Source organism: Culex quinquefasciatus, chromosome 3 (assembly GCF_015732765.1).
Source record: "Culex quinquefasciatus strain JHB chromosome 3, VPISU_Cqui_1.0_pri_paternal, whole genome shotgun sequence".
Classification (NCBI taxonomy): domain Eukaryota; kingdom Metazoa; phylum Arthropoda; class Insecta; order Diptera; family Culicidae; genus Culex; species Culex quinquefasciatus.
In genome coordinates, this window is record NC_051863.1 from 178,004,875 (window position 1) to 178,027,172 (window position 22,298).

Below are 22,298 nucleotides of genomic sequence, written 5' to 3' on the forward strand. Positions count from 1 at the left end.
ACGGCGATGTTTTCTTTCCCGCAGGGCGCAAGAAGTTTGACAGCTGGCGATTTTCACCTCTCGATGGTTCGTTATTTTTTGCTGTGCCCAACATAAAATTGAAAAATCTCGCAAACTTACAGCAGATAGTCAGGTTCGGAAATGTAGCAGCGAATTTCGTCGTGAAAAACCGCTTCAAATCGATCGAAACTAGTGTCCGCGGACGGGCGCGCTGTTGGCCAGCGGATTTCCGGTATTGTTCGGTTCCGTCGGCGTGTATTTGCAGGGAAAAAAGTGTTTTTCTGCCATCCCGTGGAGTCAGGGAAAAAACGAGTCCATCTTGCGTTTTTGGTGTTGGAGGTCTCTTCAAAACGGAGAGACGAAGAGGGCGACGACGACGACGACGAATCGACCCAAGTAAGTCTGCCACTGAATGGCCGCCGATGTTGCTGGGTTGGAAGTTTTTTTTCGGTTGTGGGATATTCCTGGGATCATTCCCGGAATAATCTAGACTTGGATAATCCGATTGTGGCTAGTCTCCGAGGGGGGAGAGATAGAACGGTTCCTGGAGGAAGAGTAAAATCGAATCTTCTTCGAGAAGCGATAGAGGACGGAGAGAGACAGCAGGAAAAACGATTCCGTTGCGAGAGACAGGGATGGAATTATCAATCGATTTGCGTAAGGTGTAGGACACACACACACACTGGTATGTGAATGGCGCCCCAGTTGTACTGGTGTGAGTGTTGTGTGTGTGGGATTCGTAACGTTCAGTGATTAGTCTGGTCCATAATTTGAAAGGAAAAGAATCATCACAACGGAATCTTGGCTGAGGATACTTTTCTCACCTAGGACAGGCACAGGCACTTAGGATAAAGCCTCGTAGACCCACCTCAACGTAGTCTAGAGGTCTAATTGTATCCGCCTTGGGGTCTTATATAAACAAAAGGCCGCGACAGCACTCACTATCCCTCTCAATAGGGACTGTTTTATAGTGCTGGAAATGCTTAATAACAGTAAAAATGGGTAAAACGCTACCATAGTTCTCGTAATCAAGATTAAGTGGCTTAATACTCAAACAGAAAAAAAGTACCTTGGTACCCCAAAACAGCATGACAAATGTGCAGGCCTAGGCAACGTCATTCGTGCCTGGTGCCTCGACAGCTGAGTTTCGAATGCGAAGATGAACCGCTGGTGTCAGCAGAGGCCCATACTCATCGTAATCCACTTTTTATCATTTTTTTTCATTTTTTGATATGTTTTAGAGGACATCAAATGGTAACTTTTCAGAAATTTCGAGGTTGTGCAAAAAATCTTTGACTGAGTTATGAATTTTTGAATCAATACTGATTTTTTTTTAATAATCGAAATATCAATCGTAAAAAATTTTCAACTTCATTTTTTGAAGTAAAATCAAATTTGCAATCAAAAAGTACTTTAGTGAAATTTTGATAAAGTTCATCGTTTTCAAGTTAAGGCAATTTTTAGGTAACTTTTTTGAAAATAGTCGCAGTTTTTCATTTTTTTTTAAATAGGTGAACATGTTTGCCCACTCCTGAAAAAAATTTTTTTTTGAATAGCTGAGAAAATTCTCTATATTTTGCTCTTTTGAACTTTGTTGATACGACCCTTAGTTGCTGAGATATTGCCATGCAAGTGTTTAAAAACAGCAAAATTGATGTTTTCTAAGTCTCACTCAAACAACCCACCGTTTTCTAACGTCGATATCTCAGCAACTAATGGTCCGGTTTACAATGTTAAAATATGAAACATTCGTAAAATTTTCCGATCTTTTTGAAAAAAATATTTTTAAAATTTTTAAACTTAGACTAACACTTTAAAAGGGCGTAATATTGAATATTTGGCCCATAGGATAGGAGTTTCGTGCGAACTGCCTTCCCTAAGATCGTCCCGTATCCCCTTAAATGCAAAATTTATGCTATTTTTTTAAATACTTTTCCCCTGAAAGCATTCTATCAACTGCCCTGATGCTAACACCTAGAGGGTGACGATCCTCGAGATTTTCAATTTCCCGGGAATCGAGAGTTGAACTTGGCAATTTCCCGGGAATTTCCGGGACCCGGGATTTTTTTTACTACGCCAACGGTGTCAAAAATTTAAAATGAAAAGTAATAAATTTGTTTCTTTTAAATGAATTCAGTTACTGTTAATTCATACTAATTCTAAGAAATGTTAATTTAAGCAGCCTCATTGTTTTGAGGAACTATATAAAACTTTCGATTTTTTTCTGAATCTGCAAAAACAAAATCGTTTCTTGAGTTTTTTTAGACTCAAAATTGTAGTTTAAAATATTTACGAATCTTAATTCGCACTGATTGATTATTCAAAAGGTTATTAAGCTTGTTATTAGATTTTTGTAAAAAAAAAAATAACTAATATAGCTTATATATAATTTCCCATTATCGGGAATTTTGCAATATGATAAACAACGACTCAAAACAACAAATTAAATTGTTTTTTTTTTGTAATTTTTAAGTGCAACATTAAATAGAAGAAATATTTACAGTTATCAGGAAAACCCTAATGTTCACACAAAAAAAAAACTAGATTGGATTGCTATGGTCAAGAGAAGATATGGAAAATGAACTTAACTTGAAAAAGCTTTTCCCTTTTACAAATAATTAGAAAAAAATATATTTGAAAATAAAACATTTGATTTCATATCTGGGGTGTAACTGCTTAATATTTTTTAAGGTAAATTTTGGGGTCCACCTTTTTTTGGCTTCTCTAAATTATAGTTATTGGAATTTTAGACAAGTTGAAATTTACACTTTCTGAATAAGAAGATAACAGAAACATTGGTTTATTCGAACTTGAACATCGAACATTGGACATTCAATTTTAAAAATTTATAATATTTTTTTCTGATTAGTTTATATAATTTTGCTTCGATATTTATAAGTTTAAATTTCCCGGGGGTCTCGACCGAATTTCCCGGGAATCGAGAGGTCCAAAAATGGTAAATTTCCCGGGAATTCCCGCTCGTCACCCTCTACTAACACCCAATTTTCTGGTGATGTTTGCTTACTGCTAACAAGGTGTGCAAAGGATAAAATTAGTTGATTTTTTCAAAAGGTCTCGTCAAGCTATTAGGAGCGCAGAATCTGTTATCAAAGACACCTTCAAATTTCTGAAAAGTACCTATTAGATTTGAATTCGATACATCAAGAGAAAGAGAGAGAGAGATATCGCTACCAAGAGCTCAGTATATCCGTACAAAATATTCATTCCAGAAAAGTGTATGAAAATTTTCAAAATTGGGAATAATGTTTAATAACGAAACAGCAATATTAAAGGATGTCGATCTTAAGGAGAGCTACTAGGACTTAGTATCTCTTTAAGGTAAAGCCGTTGATCATTTTCGAAGAAAATTTATCATTACTATAAAAAATTGTGTATTAAATTCAATTTAACGAATTTCAGCACCAAAAGGAATCAGCATGTGCCGGTTGTTGCCTTCTTGAAGCCACTGAAGGATTTTTTGAACTAAATCAATTGTGCTTCAAAATTTATATGATTTTGTGGCACAGTCATTGACGTCCTAGTTGGCAATCATTGATTAATTACGATTTCCATAACATTACAAGGAATGGGATAATCGTTACCAAAAGGAATCAGCATGTGTAGGGCACTATTCTAAACAACTTGTTGAAGGAATTTTGTCAAAATATTGAAAGCGACGCAAAAATTATATCTTTGAACGCAAAATCATGACAATGATGGAAGTCTCCAAACAAACAATTCAAACTTTCGGTAAATGATTACAAAACTCGTTACAAATGATTTTAAAAGACTACAGAAAAAACATATTTAAGGCGATTAAAGTAAATATCTGGAGTTTTTTTTTAAAGGTCCAATAAACCAAATTTTTAGTTTTTGCTTTTTGGGTGTTTTTAAATACCCCTGACTCAAGGCGGTTTTGAAAACACCCAAAAAGCAAAAACTGGGAATTTGGTTTATTGGACCATTTAAAAAAAAATAAATAAAAAAAACTCCAGATAGAACAGAAAGATTTAGGTTACATATATTACAGTATGTAATAAATTGTTAAAAGTTGAATACAAGTTAGCTAACTGTAGAAAGACACAAAAAAAAAAAGATTTAAAGCTGCAAATTTATTATGTTCCAGCAAAAATCAAATATTAGACATTTTAGGTTTTTGCCTTCCTCATCTCAATGAGGAAAAGCTATAAAATCACTCGAAAAAAGAACTTTATTTGACCTCGTATACCTATCGACTCAGAATCAAATTCTGAACAAATGTCTGTAAGTCCGTGCACCGAAAAATATGCACACGATTATCTCCGGACTGGCTGAACCGATTTGGTCTCATTCTATCCGTCTTGAGGTCCTACAAGACCCTAGTTAATATTATGAAGTTTAGAAAAGTACTACAAAAGTTATGTTTAAAAAAACAATTTGACTAGAGTTTGAAATATTGTAAAAAAAGGGTGGTTTTTGTAAGAAACCCCGTCATGCTATATATTGTTAGAAAGGTATTTGGACGACCTTTCCAACGCGTTCAAAAGATTGAAGATCTGACAACCCCATCAAAATTTATGAGCACTTAAGTGCTATTTATACACTTTTTTGAGGCCGGATCTCAAATATTTTGATGAAAAAGTTGTCCGGATCTATCATGCGACCTATCGTTGGATAGGTAATCAAAAGACCTTTCCAACAAGTCAAAAAGATTAAAGATCTGACAACCCTATCTAAAGTTATAAGTACTTTAGTGTTTTTAATGAACTTTTTTTGAGGCCGGATTTCAAAAATTTTGATCAAAATTTGTGAGGAAGGCACCAACCACCTGAAGGTGGATTAAGTAAGGTTTTTTTAAACTGTAATTATACATATCAAAGGCAATTGGGTACTAAGTGCATCTCCAGCGCTGGGTGCAAACATCGAAGCAAAGCTAATTTGCACCCGACGTCAACCCCATCGCGGTACCTGTCGCGGTAGCAAATTTGCTCTCAGTTCTTCGGGATTTCACTTTGCTACCCGGTATTCAGCCTGTTTGCTACCGCATCAAATGGAATTATGCACGGAAAAATCGAATCAAGCACGGAAAATATTTTGAAAACTTTCAAAAATTTCAAAAATTCAATAATTTCAAAAATATCAAAAATTTCAAAAATATCAAAAATTTTAAAAAAATTTCAAAAATTTCAAAAATTTCAAAAATTCAAAAATTTTAAAAATTTCAAAAAAATTTCAAAAATTTCAAAAATTTTAAAAATTTAAAAAATTTCAAAAATCTTAAAAAAATTTTTTTTTTTGAATTTTGAAATTTTTAAATTTTTGAATTTTTTAATTTTTTATTTTTTTAATTTTTGAATTTTAGAATTTTGGAATTTTGGAATTTTTTGAATTTTTAAATTTTTAAATTTTTAAATTTTTAAATTTTTAAATTTTTAAATTTTTAAATTTTTAAATTTTTAAATTTTTAAATTTTTAAATTTTTAAATTTTTAAATTTTTAAATTTTAAATTTTTAAATTTTTAAATTTTTAATTTTTTAAATTTTAAATTTTTAAATTTTAAATTTTTAAATTTTAAATTTTAAATTTTAAATTTTTAAATTTTTAAATTTTTAAATTTTAAATTTTTAAATTTTTAAATTTTTAAATTTTAAATTTTTAAATTTTAAATTTTTAAATTTTTAAATTTTTAAATTTTTAAATTTTCAAATTTTAAATTTTTAAATTTTAAATTTTAAATTTTAAATTTTTAAATTTTTAAATTTTAAATTTTTAAATTTTAAATTTTAAATTTTTAAATTTTTAAATTTTTAAATTTTTAAATTTTTAAATTTTTAAATTTTTAAATTTTTAAATTTTTAAATTTTTAAATTTTTAAATTTTTAAATTTTTAAATTTTTAAATTTTTGAATTTTTGAATTTTTGAATTTTGAATTTTCGAATCACCCACAAGAGCAGACATACAAAAATCTCCGAAACACGCATTCAAAACTTTGACCCCGGCTTGCCGGTACTTGTCGGGTATCAGAAAATGAGTACCCGACAGGTACCGACACATATTTTTCTTCTACAGATGAACTTGAGATCAAATTTGATACCTGGTTTACTACGCGCGGTGGGAGACTCGGGGGCAAACTCGAGAGCAAATTTGGTGGGAATCAAATCGGGTAGCAAATGGTTTAACTTTCGACATTTTCGAAAAATGAAATTCTTTAGAATTTTCAATAGGATTAAAAAGTTTAATAAACTTTTAGCATTTCTAGGCATGAATCAACACATAATTATTGATTTTGAAGGTAAACGAGAGCAAAAAATGATAAAAACCCATATTTGCCCCCCGCGGTGGGCTTGTTTCGGTGGCAAATTCGCTACCCTAACGGTGGGGATGACGGAGTGGCAAATTTGATCTCGGTATTCATGAGCCGGGTGCAAATTTGATTTGCACCCCAGCGCTGGAGATGCCCTAAAGCCCAATGTAAATTTTTATGTACAACGGTAAAAAACACGATTAAAACCCATTTCTGATCACTTTTTCATTTTAATGCAAAAAAAGTTATTTTTGCAAAAGACAACATGTTTTCGATAGATTAACTATGGTCGAGCTGTCAAACAGGAGTTTTTCTGTCAAGACGGACCGCGAGGTTAATATTTCAAAATTGATTAAAAAATCCATTTTAAACTCTTTGTGGTCGTGCAAAGGGTCATTGTACTCAGAAAAATAAGCTTTATCGCTGTAAACAATAATATCAGCAATCTAAACTTCATTTTAAGACCTACCTACTTTTTCCATTGAAGGTTTTTTTTCAAACATATAAAAATGCAGGTTAAATTTACTAAAATCTATTTTAAACAAATGGTTGCTTAAAGACTATCAAATAAAACAATAAAATTATAATATATATATAAAAGTTGAAAACAGGAAATTCCTAACATTTCGATTCAATTTGGATCACACTAGCGGCCTGGCCGCCATCGCCGCCAGACCAAGCAGCAGCACACGCAGACACGCAACGGTAACGGGGAACGGCTGTCTGGCTCTGGGCTCTGGCAGTGTGAAGAGAGCTCGACCGAAAGAGGAAGAGATGGGGCAAAATCTTGACAGTCGTTCATAACACGTACGTGTCAGAGTGTGTGTGCAATGTCTTGGCCACTCATTCAAAAAACTGACAGATCAGCATGAAGCAAAGAAGTTTTAGACTGTTTTTGGACTCGAGTTGGTTAAAAAGTTTGCTAAACACAAAACCAAAACAAACAGTGAAAGTCACAATGAGTTGTGGGTGAAGTATCGATCTGAATCGGTGAGGTGAGATATTAGAAGTTTAAAGATTGGTTGGTGGGATCTCCCACACGGTGGATGGGGCCATCTTGGTCCGCTTTAGGGGAGTTACGATTCTTCCTGTTTATCGATCCACCTCGAAACCGGATTTTGGAATTTCGAAGTTTGAACATGGAGTGACATTTACGTCGGAACCATCAGCTGATCCAAGTACCGTACTATTTTGAAGATTGTGCAACGGGGTTCAACTTGGCCGGAACCACCCGACCTGTGCACGCCTTTCGACAAGGTCATCCGGAAACCGCTTGGCCAGCCTCCCCTACGGCCGCCGTCATCTTCGTATATGTACGCACCGTCGTCTTGAAACCGACAGAGGGGCACGAGTCGTCGCGAGTCTTTTCCAACTTCTTTTTTTTTCGCTGCTGTTGTACTCACTCTTCCCCTGTTTTTTCGGTGTCGTTCGTGCGCGAGAGTCATCGACGGTGGCTGGCTGGCTACCATTTTCCTTGTCGTGGCCATCGACGGCCGTAGGTTCATGGATTATTCGAGATTCACCAGTGTTGGAATCGGAACAGTGACCTTCCCACAGGCGGCAGAGACCGTTAGACGCGTTGTTTTGTGTTGAAAGTAAGTCGAGAATCGCTGATAAGAGAATTCGTTGGTGACCCAGAAGAAAGTGCAATTTGAGCAGTGCGAAAAGTGCATTCTAGGAAAACATCTGTGTGTAAGGGGAGGAGATTGTGGTTGGTTGTGTTGGTGGCAGGATTACGTCGGTTTTACGAAATTTAATGGAAGCTTACTGTGGCCAGTAACTGTTTTGATTTTGCGTTTGCCAAAAGTTTCCACGACGGTTACTCATCGAGTAGTATGGACTTTGAGGGATTACTTCTAGGTAGTAACATGATTCATCCAGATACTTTTTAGGGAATTTTTGTGCAATTATCTCCTCATATCCAGGTCTTGAAACCATTTCCCAAGTGCGAAATTTATTCCATACCTTAAGCAGAGCATAAAACCTGCCGTCCATCACTAATCGTTTCTTGTTTTATTTTTCTCACCTCTTCTCTTCTTCAGTGGAAGTAACTCATACAATCGCGTAACGAGACAACACAGATACCGCACCAATACCTCAACAAACCCAGAAGAGTGTACGCAGCGTAGAGCGAGAAAAACATCAGCAAAAGCAAAAGAAACCCAACAACAAGTAGTAACGACGGTGGGACATTGAAAGCGTTTTCGCGTTCCAGTTCGCTGCCGTGCGCGCACTCGAATCAAATTTCCACACAACATGGGCAAACGACACGTCGTGGACCATGGCGGCGATCAGTTCGAGACGCCCCAGAAGCGGCAGAAGGTGGCGACGGCGGCGGCGGTTTCGCCGTTCGTCGAGATGAGCCCGATGAGTTGCAGTCCGGCGCTGAACATGAGCTTTACGCTGACGCGCGAGTTTGTGGATGGCACCATTCTGACGGATTTGGCTCTCAAAGACTGGCGCATCGGAAAACCCATCGGCAAGGGCAGCTTTGGGGAGATCTTCCTAGCCTCGGATAACGTCTTCAAGCCGGTTACGAGCGAAAACGCCAAGTACGTGGTCAAGATCGAGCCCCACTCGAACGGGCCGCTGTTTGTGGAGATTCACGCGCTGCTCAACACCGCCAAGCGCACCGACTCCAACGAGATCCCCGCCGGCATGCCCGAGTACATCGCGTCCGGCTCGCACTACTTCAAGAACGAACGGTACCGCTTCCTCATCCTCAAGCGCTACCAACGCGATCTCCACTCGCTCATCAAGAACCGTCGCGTCGACCCGGCCAGCGTGCCCGTCATCGCGCTCCAAATCCTCGACGTGCTCGAGCACCTGCACGACAAAGGTTACGTCCACTCGGACATCAAAGCGGAAAACCTCATGATCGGCAAGGTCCCCGCCTCGGCCCTGCTCGACCTCAAAAGCTCCAAATGCTTCCAGGAAGAACCCCCCGCACCAACCCCCCCAGCCAAGCAGAAAAAGCACAAAAACACCGTCAACGGCCACAACGGCCTCACCAGCACGCCCACAGTCCTAACAAAAAAAGCGCCCACCGACTTCAGCGGCTCCAACCCGGTCCGCTCGTGTCGCAACGGCTCCGACGAGTTCGTCACGTCCGGCACCTACAAGGACATGGTCAAGAGCCACTACCTGCGCCCCCTCAAAAACATCGTTTACCGCGACGACAGCGACGAAGAAGCGGCGGACGGCAAACACGGCAAGAAGAAGCGCAGCAAGCGCAAGGACGGCGACGCCAGCAAGTCCTTCTTCTACACCATCACCACCAAGAACGTGAGCGAAAACTTCAAGCAAATCGACGTCCAGGTCAGCCGGAACGGCGCAGCCCTCGCGTACGTCGCCGCGGAACCCAAGCTGGCCCAGGACGTCGTGATGGAGGAGCGCATTCATCTGATTGATTTTGGGCTCGCGTCCAAGTTTATCGACAGCACCGGGCAGCACCGGCCGTTCTGCATGGACCAGCGGAGGGCGCACGACGGGACGCTGGAGTACACGTCGCGGGATGCGCACATGGGGGCGCACGCGAGGCGCAGCGATTTGGAGTGTTTGGGGTGAGTTTGTGGTTTAATTCTAGTTGTAGTTTGTTTTATTTATCAGGGGTTGTCTAACGGTAAGGATTCTGCATAACGAAACTTTCAAGATACAATTTGAGAATTCGTTGAACCCAACCGCTTGCTCCCGCTTTTGTACCGCGTTAAAAGGAATAATGCACGGAAGAGTATAGAAACATATTAAAAAATTTAAAATAAATTCGAACAATTTAATAAAACACAAAAAACTATTCAGATAAAGCAAACAATTTAGAAAATTTAAGAAGACTTTATAAAAAATCGATCGAACAATTATTATTGGATATACTTTAAAAACTAAAAAAAAAAATTAGCTGATTGTTAAAATATCAAAAATCGTAACAAAAATTACAAAACGGACCAAAACATTTTAATTTAATTTTTCAGAAAATGGAAAAATATCTCGTTTTCATTTATTGTGTTGTTCTATCGCCAAAAATACGTATTTTTGTAATGTTAATTTTTTTAAATTAAATTTAAGGGGATTTTGAAAGGCATCTAATGCGCAAAAAATTAAGATTCTAGTACAGGAGATTTAATATGATAAATTTTGGAAAAGAAAATCGAAACTAATGTCAAACTGAATTTCAACAACCAGTTTTTTATGCAAAGCCAAGTCTGCAATCAAAAAAGCCTTACTTTAATTTTTTTTTCTGATAATGTGCTCCGTCTTCATGTAAAAGCACTTCTGAGTCATTTTTTTAAAGAAAAAATATAAGTTTTTGCTATTTGAAAATATTTCAAATGGCAAATTGTCTTTTTTTGTCATCTAAACCAAAATTTGAAAAATAAAAGAAACGTTTGCAGGGCAAATAAAATAAATCAGCAAATCACTTTTCTCGGAAAAGTCTAATTACCAACCTACAACTTTGCCGAAGACGATTCGATCAGAAAATCCCTTCATAAGGTTGGTGCATGTACAATATTTCATTCAAATGAAAAATACAAAGAAATGTCAATGTGCAAAAACGTAGAGCAGTTCAAAAAAATCGAATATCTAAAACACATTTTAAAAAAAAGCAATAAAAGGCTACAAATTTTTAAAAAAATAAGCTAAAATTTCTTAAAATTTGTAAAAATCTAAAAATAAAAAATTTCATGTTTTGAAAATCAATCTGAAAATTAAAAATGTAACAAATTAAGAGATTTAAGTAATTCAAAATAATTATAAAATTAAAAACAAAAAAAAAAACACAAACTAAATAATTTAAAAAGCCAAAAAAAATATTACCAAAAAACTGACAAAATCAAATAAAAATTATGAAGCATACAAAAATTTCAAGATTTCCAAAATCTCTCATTTTTTAAATTTTTCTAAATTCGATTTATTGAACCATATCATGTTAAATTTTCAATGCTTTCACTAAGAACATATTTTTTGAAAATCTTGTAAGTTTCAAAGTAAAATATGCACTCAAAATTGTTCACAAAATACCGTATTTTTTCGAAAGTACTCAAATTTTCATAATTTGCCATATAGGTATCAAACGAAGCAAAATTTTGCATACTTTTTCTTTTTCTTTTAGTTTGTTTTGAAAATACTAAAATTTTCACAAATTACGGTATTTTTTTCATAAAACCCCAAATTTTTGAAATGCCATATGGGTATTAAACGAAGCGAAATTTTGTTCGCTTTTTGGAAAATACTAAAATTTTCACAAATTACCGTATTTTTTCTAAAATACTTACCAATCACCATATTTTTCGAAAAAACTCAAATTTTCAAAATGTTAAATATGGGCAGTGTTCCCACGAGCCTAAGCCGTCGGTTAGGCTAGGTTCATTTTTCTGGTTCAGGTTCGCACCACACGTCGGCAAGCATCGTCGGCTCAGGCTCACCGAGTGCCGTGAGCCATGGTTCATTTGGTTCAAACCAGGCGAGGCTAGCCAAAATGAACCATTGGCTTGAACCAGGCTTGAACCTGATCAAAGAATGTTAGGCTAAACGGCAAGCTTTGTTACACCGTGACACTGTTTAACCCTAAATCTACACCGTAACATTGTTACACCGTAACATTGTTGCACCGTAACATTCGTTACATCGTAGTATGATTACACCGTAACATTCATTACACCGTAACATTGTTACACCGTAATAGTGTTACGCCGTAACATTGTTACACCGTAACAGTCTTACACAGTAATGTGTAATTGATGGCACGGTGTAATGAATGTCACGGTGTAATCAATGCTACAATGCAACGAATGTTGCGGTGCAACAATGTTACGGTGTAACTACGGTGTAACGAATGTTGTGGTGTAACAATGTTACGGTGTAACGAATGTTACGGTGTAACGAATGTTGTGGTGTAACAATGTTACGGTGTAATGCATGTTACATTGTAACATTGTTACACAATAATATTTGTTACACAGTAGCATTATTGCTATGGTTTTCATTAGCCTGGTTAGCCTGGCTTAAGCCATGGTTCATGGTTCACTGAACCAGGATTGAACCACAAAGTGAGGTTTAAACCGAACCAAGTTTATAGGTGAACCTAGCCTAACCGGTTCATTTGGGAACTCTGAATATGGGTATCAAACAAAGCGAAATTTGGTTTGCTTTTCGTATTAATAGAGCTTTTATGGAAAATACAAAAAAAAAACACAAAATGTCGTATTGTTTCGAAAGTACTCAAATTTTCAAAATATGCAATATGGGTATCAAACAAAGCGAATTTTTTTTATGTTTTTTCACTTTATTCAAGCTTTTTTTTGTAAAACACTAAATTTTTCACAAAATACCGTATTTTTTCGAAAATACTCAAACTTTTCAAATATGCATTATGGGTATCAAACTACTCAAAATGTTGAATGATATGAAGCATACACAATTTGAATGTATTTATGAAGCATGCAAAATTTTGCTTCGTTCAATACCCATGTTCTATATCATAAAAATTTGCGAATTTTTGAAAAATGCGGTATTTTGTGAAAATTTTAGAGTTTTCAAAAAAAAACTCGATAAATTGAAAAAGTATACGAATTTTTAATTCGTTTGATACCCATAGTTGCACTATTTTCGTATTTTAAAAAAATACGGCATATTTTAATATTTAAGTATTTTACAAAAATACCTTAATAAAATGAAAAAGTATCAAAATTTCGTTTGATACCCATATTGCAAATTATGGAAATTTTAGTATTTTTGTTCGACAAATACGGTATTTTGTGAACAATTTTGAGTACATATTTATACTTTGAAACCAAATAAATTTTCAAAAAATATATTCTTAACGTAATATGGTTGAATTAATCAATTTTAGAAAGATTTAAAAAAATTAGTTATCGTCCATTATCGGCGATAAGATAATCGCCGATAGAATTATCGAAATAATGATACCGCTAAACGTTATCGTTATCGTCCGACGATAATTTTATCGATTAACAACTTTGCTAACGATTCAAATTATAAGCAATTTAAATCAATCTTTCTTTAAGGTCTATGCAAACATTTTTCAAAGTTTTTGTCTCTCGGCTGTGGTCGAAGAATTTATGAATTTAAAGAATTTAAGATTTTATAAATTTAAGAATTTAAGAATTTGAAAACTTAAAAAAATGAGATTTTAAAAATAAAATACTTTAAAATTTATATAATAAAATATTTAGACATAGAATTTTCAGCTAGCTAGGAATTTGAGTTTTTAGAATTTAATTATTATAGAAAATTATAAATTATATGAAATAAAAAAATGGATTCTGTTTTTTTAATTAGATCGTTAGAAAATAATTTTACACCCTGTATCTAAAAAATATTAGATTTGAAGATTTTCTTTAGATATTTTTTTGAATTTTGAATTTAAAAATACTTTGAATTGTTATGAATTTTGTAATTCTGAAAATTCGTTTTTTTTTATTTCAAATTTCGAAGTTTAATTTTTTTGAATTTCTTAGTTTTTGAACCTTATATTATTTGATTTATCATACAAACCACTCACTAACATCCCCGTTCCGCTTTCAGCTACAACCTCATCTACTGGAGCCGGGGCTTCCTGCCGTGGAAGGACGAGAAAATGCTCAACCAGCCGGAGCAGGTGCACCGCATGAAGGAGTACTTCATGACGGACGTGCGCGAGATGCTCAAGCTGATCTACGGCGAGGACTGTCCGAAATATCTCGGTGAGTTTCTGCACTACGTCGGCGGGCTGAACTACGACGACCGGCCAGACTACGAATTCCTCCGGTCGCTGTTCTGCCAGGAGCTGCGTCGGCTCGGCCAGAAGCCGTGCGGTCCGTACCTCAAGCTGAACGTGCACAACATCGTGAAGCTGAGCGAACCGTTGACGGCCCAGGACGAGGCGGAGATCACCAACAAAATCAACCACGTCAAGTCGCTGATGAAGATGGGCGTGCTGCCGTACCGGGAGAGCACCCTGCACAACAAGACGACCTCGCCGAAGAACCTGCGCTCGAAGCGGGACAGCACCCGCACGCCGGGCAACAACGGGACGGCTCGGAATGGGGCGACCAGCACTGCCAAGAAGGAGAAACCGTTCTCGTGGTCGGAGATTCTGAGCACCGATCCGGATCAGATTGCGCGGGAACGTGCCGAGAAGGAGTTCGAGCGGGCCGACCTGGTCGAGGAGGTTGTGATCAAGTACAGCGGCAATCCGACGTACGCGATTCGGGAGTTGGAGAATAAGCGGGAGAGTGGGGTTGGCGGTGGCGGGCTGGAGTACACCGAGACTGAGGGCTACATCCGGGGCTACACGAAACCGATGATGGACATCTTGAGGAAGCGACAGTCGCAGCTAATACGGGATGTGATACGGGAGAGGAATTGTGGCAACGGGGTGAAAGAGCCGCCCGATGAGCAGAAAGCGGAGGTTGTTGAGGAAGAGGTGGAAGAGGAGCAGAATGAGGACGATGGAAGTGAAGATGGGGAGCAGAAGGAAGAGGAGGAGGATGAGGAGGAGGAAGAAGAGGTCGAGGAAGATGGCAGTGATAATGAGAGTGTTCGTTCCGACGCGGCATCGGAAGCGGACTCCGGAAATGACGACGTTGACGGGGAGGAAGAACAGGAAGAGGAGATGGAGCAGCAGGAGGAAGAAGTTGAGGAAGATACTGCCTCGGACCACTCGGAAGTGGTGCAGCAGAAGAGTAAGGGTCGGAGAAGGTTGCTGCACTCGGAGAGCAGTGACCAGCAGGACAGTGACTTCAACGATCAGGACAGCTCGGAGAACGATAGCCGAGATGCGCGCAAAAAGAAGAAACGTGGCCGCCCAAGACTGAACCGGGAACAGCCCAAGTCCCGGTCGAAACACTCAAAATCCGCCAACGCTGACAACAATACAAAAGTTCCTGTGATAGCCAGAAATAACAACAACAACAAGCCGTACTACGGAGACGTGGACGATTCTTCGCACGACGTGCCGTTGTCGCAGCAAAAGTTTCTGTTGCTGAAGCGCCGCAAGTCGGGTCTGCGCGAGCGGATACGACCGACTGACCGGAGTGCCAAGTACCACGACGATTTGGCGCTTAAAAAGTCCAAACGGTCACCGCGCAAACGCTACAGCGACGACGAAGACTACCGGGTGGACGACAGTTCCTGCAGCTCAAGCCAGTCGACCAACTCGATCGCGTCCACGGCGTCTACCGCAAGCAGCACCAGCAGCACGAATTCGAACTTTTCCGAAGATCGTCGTTCCGGCGGCGCCGTACGCAAATCTTCCCGTAAGCGAACCAAACGGTCCTACTCCAGCAGCAGCCGGTCGGTCGCGTCCCACAGCTCTCGTTCCTCTTCCGTGCACAACGCCTCGGCAACTCACGGCACCACCAATGGGCACAGTGAGACGACATCGGCAGCGCCAGCACCGCCGCCACTAGCACCATCGCAACGCCCCTCGGCGTTTGTCGCCGACGAGGAAGACTTCTACGACGACGACGACACTCGCGACATGGACTACAGCCCGTGCAAGGTGAAGCGGGGTCGGAAACCGGGCGCGCTGACGGCCGCTGGCCGCAAGAACGGTACCAAGAAGCGGCTCGCCGAAGTCAAAGGTAAGTGCTGAACGTTTCGTCTGGCGCTACGTGTTCTCTGTCCCGTCCCTGTGTCTCGAGATCTGTGCCCAGGAATGTGTGAAATGCGAAACCTGCCTCTAATTGTTCAAAATTTGTTTTTCTTTCTCTTTTCGTTTTCGTTCTTTTTTTCTTTCTCTCTCTTTCTCTTTTTGCGGGGTCGATTCCACTTTTGCCGGGGGAATTTCCCGTCGTGTTTTTTTTTTTCTCTCTCTCTATCTGCCTACTTCCAGGATCGTTTTCGCTCGTCTGAGAGCGCCTGTCTGACGCACTCTTCTCTGCTCTTCGGTGGTGTTGGTGGTGGGAACGGGAACGCTTCGGAGGTTCTCGGGTCGCTTCCCTTTGGGGAGCCTGCTTCGTTCGGTGGGTTTGGATCAACGCGGTTAAAGTTCCGCACACCACACGAAGAAGATAAGACTGATAAACTGGTTCGGTGTTTGGAGAGGGGAAGAATACAAATTTGCTGCAAACTATGAAGTAGAAAACGCTGACAACTAGTACGGAGCTCAAAAAATTCGATGTAAAAAACGCTGGAATAACGGTCAGGAAAAAAGTCACGAAAAAAATCTTGTTATAAAAAAATCACTAAATTAAATGCAACTGAAATTTAAAAGCGTTTTAAACAAGTAAACTTCGGTAAAACAATTGAAAATCCAGAGTTGCCTCTAAAATCCTAACCTCAAAAAGCCGAAAACTATAGGTACATTTTATGAGAAAAGTTGAATATTTAAAAAAATCAAAAAATACAAACATTGAATATTCTAGGAATGTATTCATTAATTGCAAAATTTTAAATTTCAGGAATTCAAACATTTCAAAATTTAAACATTTAACAATTAAACAACTTAAAAAATTCTTTATATCCAAAAGTTTCAAAATTCAATCATTCAAAAATTTCAAAATAGAAAAAGAAACATTTCCATTCTTCGAAATTTAAAAATAAAAAAAAAACATAAATTAAAAAGAGCAACTCAAAACATTTTTTTTTTCTACAATCCAGAAATTCAAAAAATCTAATAATTAAATAAACCATAAATTCAAAAAATTCAAAAAACATCGATTATAACATTTTGGATTTTTTAAATTTGAATATTTAAAATGCATGTTTCGATGATTATTAAATTCTAAAATTTATAAGTAAAAAATTCGGATTATCAGGTGTGACAGTAAAAAATGAATTTTCATTTTATTTTTCGAACATACATTTTTCAAATAATACTTTTTTGGAAATTTAAAATTCCTGATTTTTCTATTATTCAAAAATGATTTAATTTAAGGATGTTGCAATTTTAGAATGTTAGAATTTAAGAACTCCACAATTTTAAAATTCTTAAACTTAAAGAATTTTAAAATTTCGAATTTTAAAATTTGATTGATTAGGATTTTTGAATTAAAAAAATATAGCTCAGGATATTTGAATTTCAGATTATTTTTAATTTAAAATTTGGAATTTCAGATCTTTTAGAACGAGATTTTTTTTATTTATTATAATTTTAGATTTGAACAAATTTTAGAATTTAATATTTTAGATTTGAAGAAATTCCAAATTTTAGAAGTTAATATTTCAGAATTTAAATTTTTAGAATTTTAAAATTTTAGAATTTTAAAAATTTTAGAATTTCAAAATTCTAAAATTCTTAAATTTCAAAATTCTAAAATTTTAAAATTCTAAAAAAAAATTAAACTCTAAGCTTGGAATTTTCTTTTTATCTTAAATATTAAATTCTAAACATTGAATTTTCTTAAAATCTAAAATTTGAAATTTCTTCAAATCTAAAATTTTAATAAATAAAAAAATCTTGGATTCAAAATTTTATATTTCAAAAAATCTTAAATTCAAAAATACTGAACTATATTTTTTAAATTCAAAAATCCTAATCAACCAAATTTTAAAATTAAAAATTTTAAAATTCTTTAAGTTTTAAAATCTTAAAATTGTGAAGTTCTTAAACTAAACATTCTAAAACCTAATTTGAATCATTTGAAAAATTTAGAAAAATCAGAAATTTAAATTCCAAAAAAGCAAGCTTCCCTGCACCGTGCGGTACACGCGGTTCGCTTGCACCTCGGGTTTGCTTTGCGCCTGCTTTGTTCGGTTTACACCCGTACCCGACTCACACGAACCGAGGGTATTTTGGTTCATCGTACCAGCGCACCACGACACTCTTGGTTCGCCGCGTCGGTTTTGTGTCTGGCACTCACCCATGGCATGAACCCGGTATATGAGCCAAGGTGCTTCACTCGTTACGAGCCGAGGTACGTGTCGTGGTACGCGCTGGCGGTACAAAACGGGTTCAATACCACGACACGTACCACGGCACGCTAGGTTCATGCCATAGGTGAGTGCCAGACACAAAACCGATGGGGCGAGCCGAGAGTGTCGTGGTGCGCTGGTACGGTGTACCAAGATACCAATACACAAATGGGTTCAGGCACGTACCGAAGCGAGAAAACCAAACCCGCGGTGTGCGTTGGCACTGGCGCATGGGAAGCTTGCAAAAAAGTATAAATTATTTTTTTTTTAGCTTAACAGTTTTTTTTTCTAAATTTAAGAATTTTAAAACTTTAAAATGTTTGAGTTTTTAAATTTTAGGATTTTAAAATTTTTGAATTTTTGAATTTTTGAATTTTAGTATTTTAGAATTTTTGAGTTTTTAAATTTTTTATTTTTTGAATTTTTTAATTTTCGAGTTTTTAAATTTTTTATTTTTTGAGTTTTTTAATTTTTGAAATTCAGAATTTTAGAACCTAAGAATTTTTGATTTTTTAAATTCAGAATTTTAGAATTTGAACTATATTTTTTAAATTCAAAAATCCTAATCAACCAAATTTTAAAATTAAAAATTTTAAAATTCTTTATGTTTTAAAATCTTAACATTGTGAAGTTCTTAAACTAAACATTCTAAAATGGCAACAACCTAAAATTGAATCATTTGAAAAAATTAGAAAAATCAGAAATTTGAAATTCCAAAAAAGTATAATTTAATTTTTTTCAGTTTAACGGTTTTTTTTCTAAATTTTAGAATTTCAAAAATTAAAAAACTTAAAAAATAAAAAATTTAAAAACTCGAAAATTAAAAAAATCAAAAAATAAAAAATTGAAAAACTCAAAAATTCTAAAATAATAAAATTCAAAAATTTTAAAATCCTAAAATTTAAAAACTTATTTAAATTTTAGGATTTTAAAATTTTTGAATTTTTGAATTTTACTATTTTAGAATTTTTGAGTTTTTAAATTTTTTATTTTTTGAATTTTTTAATTTTCGAGTTTTTAAATTTTTTATTTTTTGAGATTTTAAATTTTTGAAATTCAGAATTTTAGAACTTTAGAATTTTTGATTTTTTAAATTCAGAATTTTAGAATTTTAGAATTTTATTTTAGAATTTCAGAATTTTAGAATTTTAGAATTTTAGAATTTTAGAATTTTAGAATTTTCGAATTTTAGAATTTTCCAATTTTAGAATTTGCGAATTTTAGAATTTTAGAATTTCAGAATTTCAGAATTTCAGAATTTCAGAATTTCAGAATTTTAGAATTTCAGAATTTTAAAATTTTTGAATTTTAAAATTTTAGAATTTTAGAATTTTAGAATTTTAGAACTTTATAATTTTAGAATTTTAGATTTTTTCTAATTTTAGTATTTTTGAATTTTAGATTTTTAGAAGTATTAATTTTTTGAATATTCGAATTTTTAAATTTTGGAATATAAAAATTGGATTTTGGAATATGGAATTTTAAAATTTTTGATTTTTTGAATTTCAGAATTTGAGGATTTGAGAATCTATGAGTTTTAGAAGCATTTGAAATTTCATATTTCTTTGAATTTTAAAATTTTAATATTTTAGATTTTTGGAATCTTTAATTTTTAAATTAATGTTTTTTAGGATTTCAGATTTGAAAAATATTTTTAAACTGTGCACTGTTTTTTACTTCCGAGCTCCGTACTCAGCTTATACTGAAGCTATGTTCAGTTGTAGTCAAGTTTACTGGAAACAAAAATACAAAAAAAAAAGATTGAAATTAAAGTCAAGTCCACTTTTCAACGAAAATATTGATGATGGTGATAATCGTAGTCCTGCTTAACTATTATGAAACTGATGTGGTTTCTCAAAAAATGTTGAAATGAGCAAATCTTTTAATTTTTGATTTCCAAGACTAAGTTTTTCGCCAATTTCCTACCAAAAAGCATCACTTCCCAGCAAGCACTGAACCAGTGACTGATTTTAACTGGACCGCTCAACCGCGTATAATTACCAAGCCGGACGGAGCTAACCGCCGCCCAGAACCGCAGAGGTCCCGTTCCCGTAACACCAACCTTCCAGAGAAAAAAAAATCACCACACGCGTCAGCACACTCTCCTTGGTTCCCTCCCACAATGCGTTGTGTCCTGTCCGTGTCGGTTCCCCGGTCCGGTTGTTTCTACACAAACACACGGTCCCCATCACGCTCTCTCTCTCTCTCTCTCTGTTGTCTGTCACAGGGCCAGCGGCAACCGTAGCCAAAGGCGGAGGTGTCGTTGCTGGCCTGCGAGGGAGACGGGGAGACCACCAGGTCCGGACGTACAGCCGGGGATAGTCGTCAACGGTCGGCGGAGGAAAAGCTGCCAGCTGCTGCCAGGCGTCGCCGTCGGTTGTTCCAGCTCGAGCCGGGAGCACCATGGAACGGCGCAACTACTCTACAGCTTCCGGGAGAAGGCAACATTCTCAGCGTTGAGAAGCGCGAAGAACACCTTCGGCAGCGAAGAAACTTTGATTTTCTTGTAAATAGTTATAACAACAAGCTGTTTCAACTATGTCTGTTTACTTTTTTTTTTTCGTACCATTTACTTATAATAGCTATTATTCAATTTTCAATTAATCTGCGCCGAACCGTTTTGTTAGCAGTAATCAATTTTCCTTTCTTTTTTGCAATCCTGTAAAGTACACGGAATTAGACTGGCGAGACAAGAATGTTATACTGTTTTGTTTCCTCCCAGTTAAAAAATGCAACAAATTTCGACCTTTGCTTACGGAATAAAACTTAGTTCGTTTTTATTTTTCAATTTTCGAATCAACCGAAGTTTGTAAGATACAAAGTCTGTACTTTTCTCTCAAATTAATATTCCAGTATAAATAAAGAAGGGGAAGAGAAAGCAAAACTATCCAAAATTTTCGTGTATTTGTAGTGTAGTCAACACAACTAGTAAATCAACTCAGCGAGCTGCTAGGAAAAACAAATGAAGCAATTTTAAACTGCAAACCACTCTATGTATAACATCTATCAAACTTGAAGCCAGAACAGTTCACCCACACGACAAAAAAAAGGAACTCGTTTTTTATAAGAATCTCCAACGCCGAATGCGCGCCACAGCTCGTGACGAAATAGCCAATTCAGTATGAGTAAAGTAAAGAAATAGCCAGCGTTCTTTTCCTAAATCCGAAAACGCAATCTTTAGCTAATGTTTGTTACAGCATAAACAAAACAAAAAAGAAACTACTAATCGTTAGAAAATCAAAACAAGACACACCTCAGATTTGTTGAAAGCTAGACGAAAGGGCGTAACTGTGAGCCAACTTTACTATACGGTATTTCCTTCTTCCGCCGATCACAGCAAGACAACCGGAAACAAATAATGCTGTTAAAGTGTTTGATTTTCTCGCTCTGAGGGGTGAGCGACAGTTTCAAAACGTGCAAGAAATTGAATGTTTGTTAGTAATGTGCAGGAGGAAGAGAGAGGACATCCTAACTAGATGTATTTAAAGTAATTATGAAACTAAACAATTAAATGATTGCATTATACCGTTACACCGTGCAAACAACAAAGAAAAAAATAAAGCAAAATGATCCAAGCAAATATTTGAAAAAGAAGATAAAAAAACTGATGATGACATAAAACAAAACACACACATTTATTCGAAACCCATGAAGAAAGCAAGCCTGTATTATAGTTAAGTCTGTAGAAAATATTAAGGGAAAGTAAGAGAGACCTAGACAGCTGCAGTGAGTATCGATCAAATATTATCAAACTAATATGAAATAATAAAATAATTATAATAATCAAATTCTTGGGTGTTTACTTTACTATGAACGAAAAGAAAGCATAAAATTGTGTGGCGAAGAAGCCTCCACCAAGAAATCAGCGCTGTTGTTTGGGCTGAAAATCAGCAATTTTAAAATAAATTTGAAAACTCAAAAATTTAAACAAAATTATTTTCCAAATTAAAAAAAATATATTTCTCTAACAATTCCTAAATTCTGAAATGTTCAAATTCCTAAAAAAATCACAAATTAATAAATTCTTCAATACTTAAATTCTTTAATTGGTAAATTATTAAATTCTTCAATTCTTTTATTCTTTTATTCTTTTATTCTTTAATTCTTTAATTCTTGTATTCACAAATTCTTTACATCATTAAATTCTTTAAATCATTTAA

General features: G+C 35.8%; 1 protein-coding gene across 4 annotated transcripts; it reads left to right on the forward strand.

The window, feature by feature from the left end:
• The first annotated feature begins 75 nt into the window (after positions 1-75).
• On the forward strand, positions 76-21,926 carry LOC6050302. Of its 4 annotated transcripts, none has more exons than XM_038259690.1 (4): positions 76-396; positions 8,328-9,848; positions 13,828-15,866; positions 20,366-21,926. In XM_038259690.1, the coding sequence occupies exons 2-4, from the start codon at positions 8,542-8,544 to the stop codon at positions 20,458-20,460; spliced, it is 3,441 nt and encodes a 1,146-aa protein (XP_038115618.1). In that variant the 5' UTR covers positions 76-396; positions 8,328-8,541; the 3' UTR covers positions 20,461-21,926. The 4 variants fall into 4 exon arrangements, with proteins under 4 accessions (XP_038115618.1, XP_038115621.1, XP_038115619.1 ...); XM_038259693.1 differs by lacking the exon at positions 20,366-21,926 and adding an exon at positions 16,118-16,398; XM_038259691.1 differs by lacking the exon at positions 76-396 and adding an exon at positions 7,134-7,280.
• The last annotated feature ends 372 nt before the right edge of the window (positions 21,927-22,298 follow it).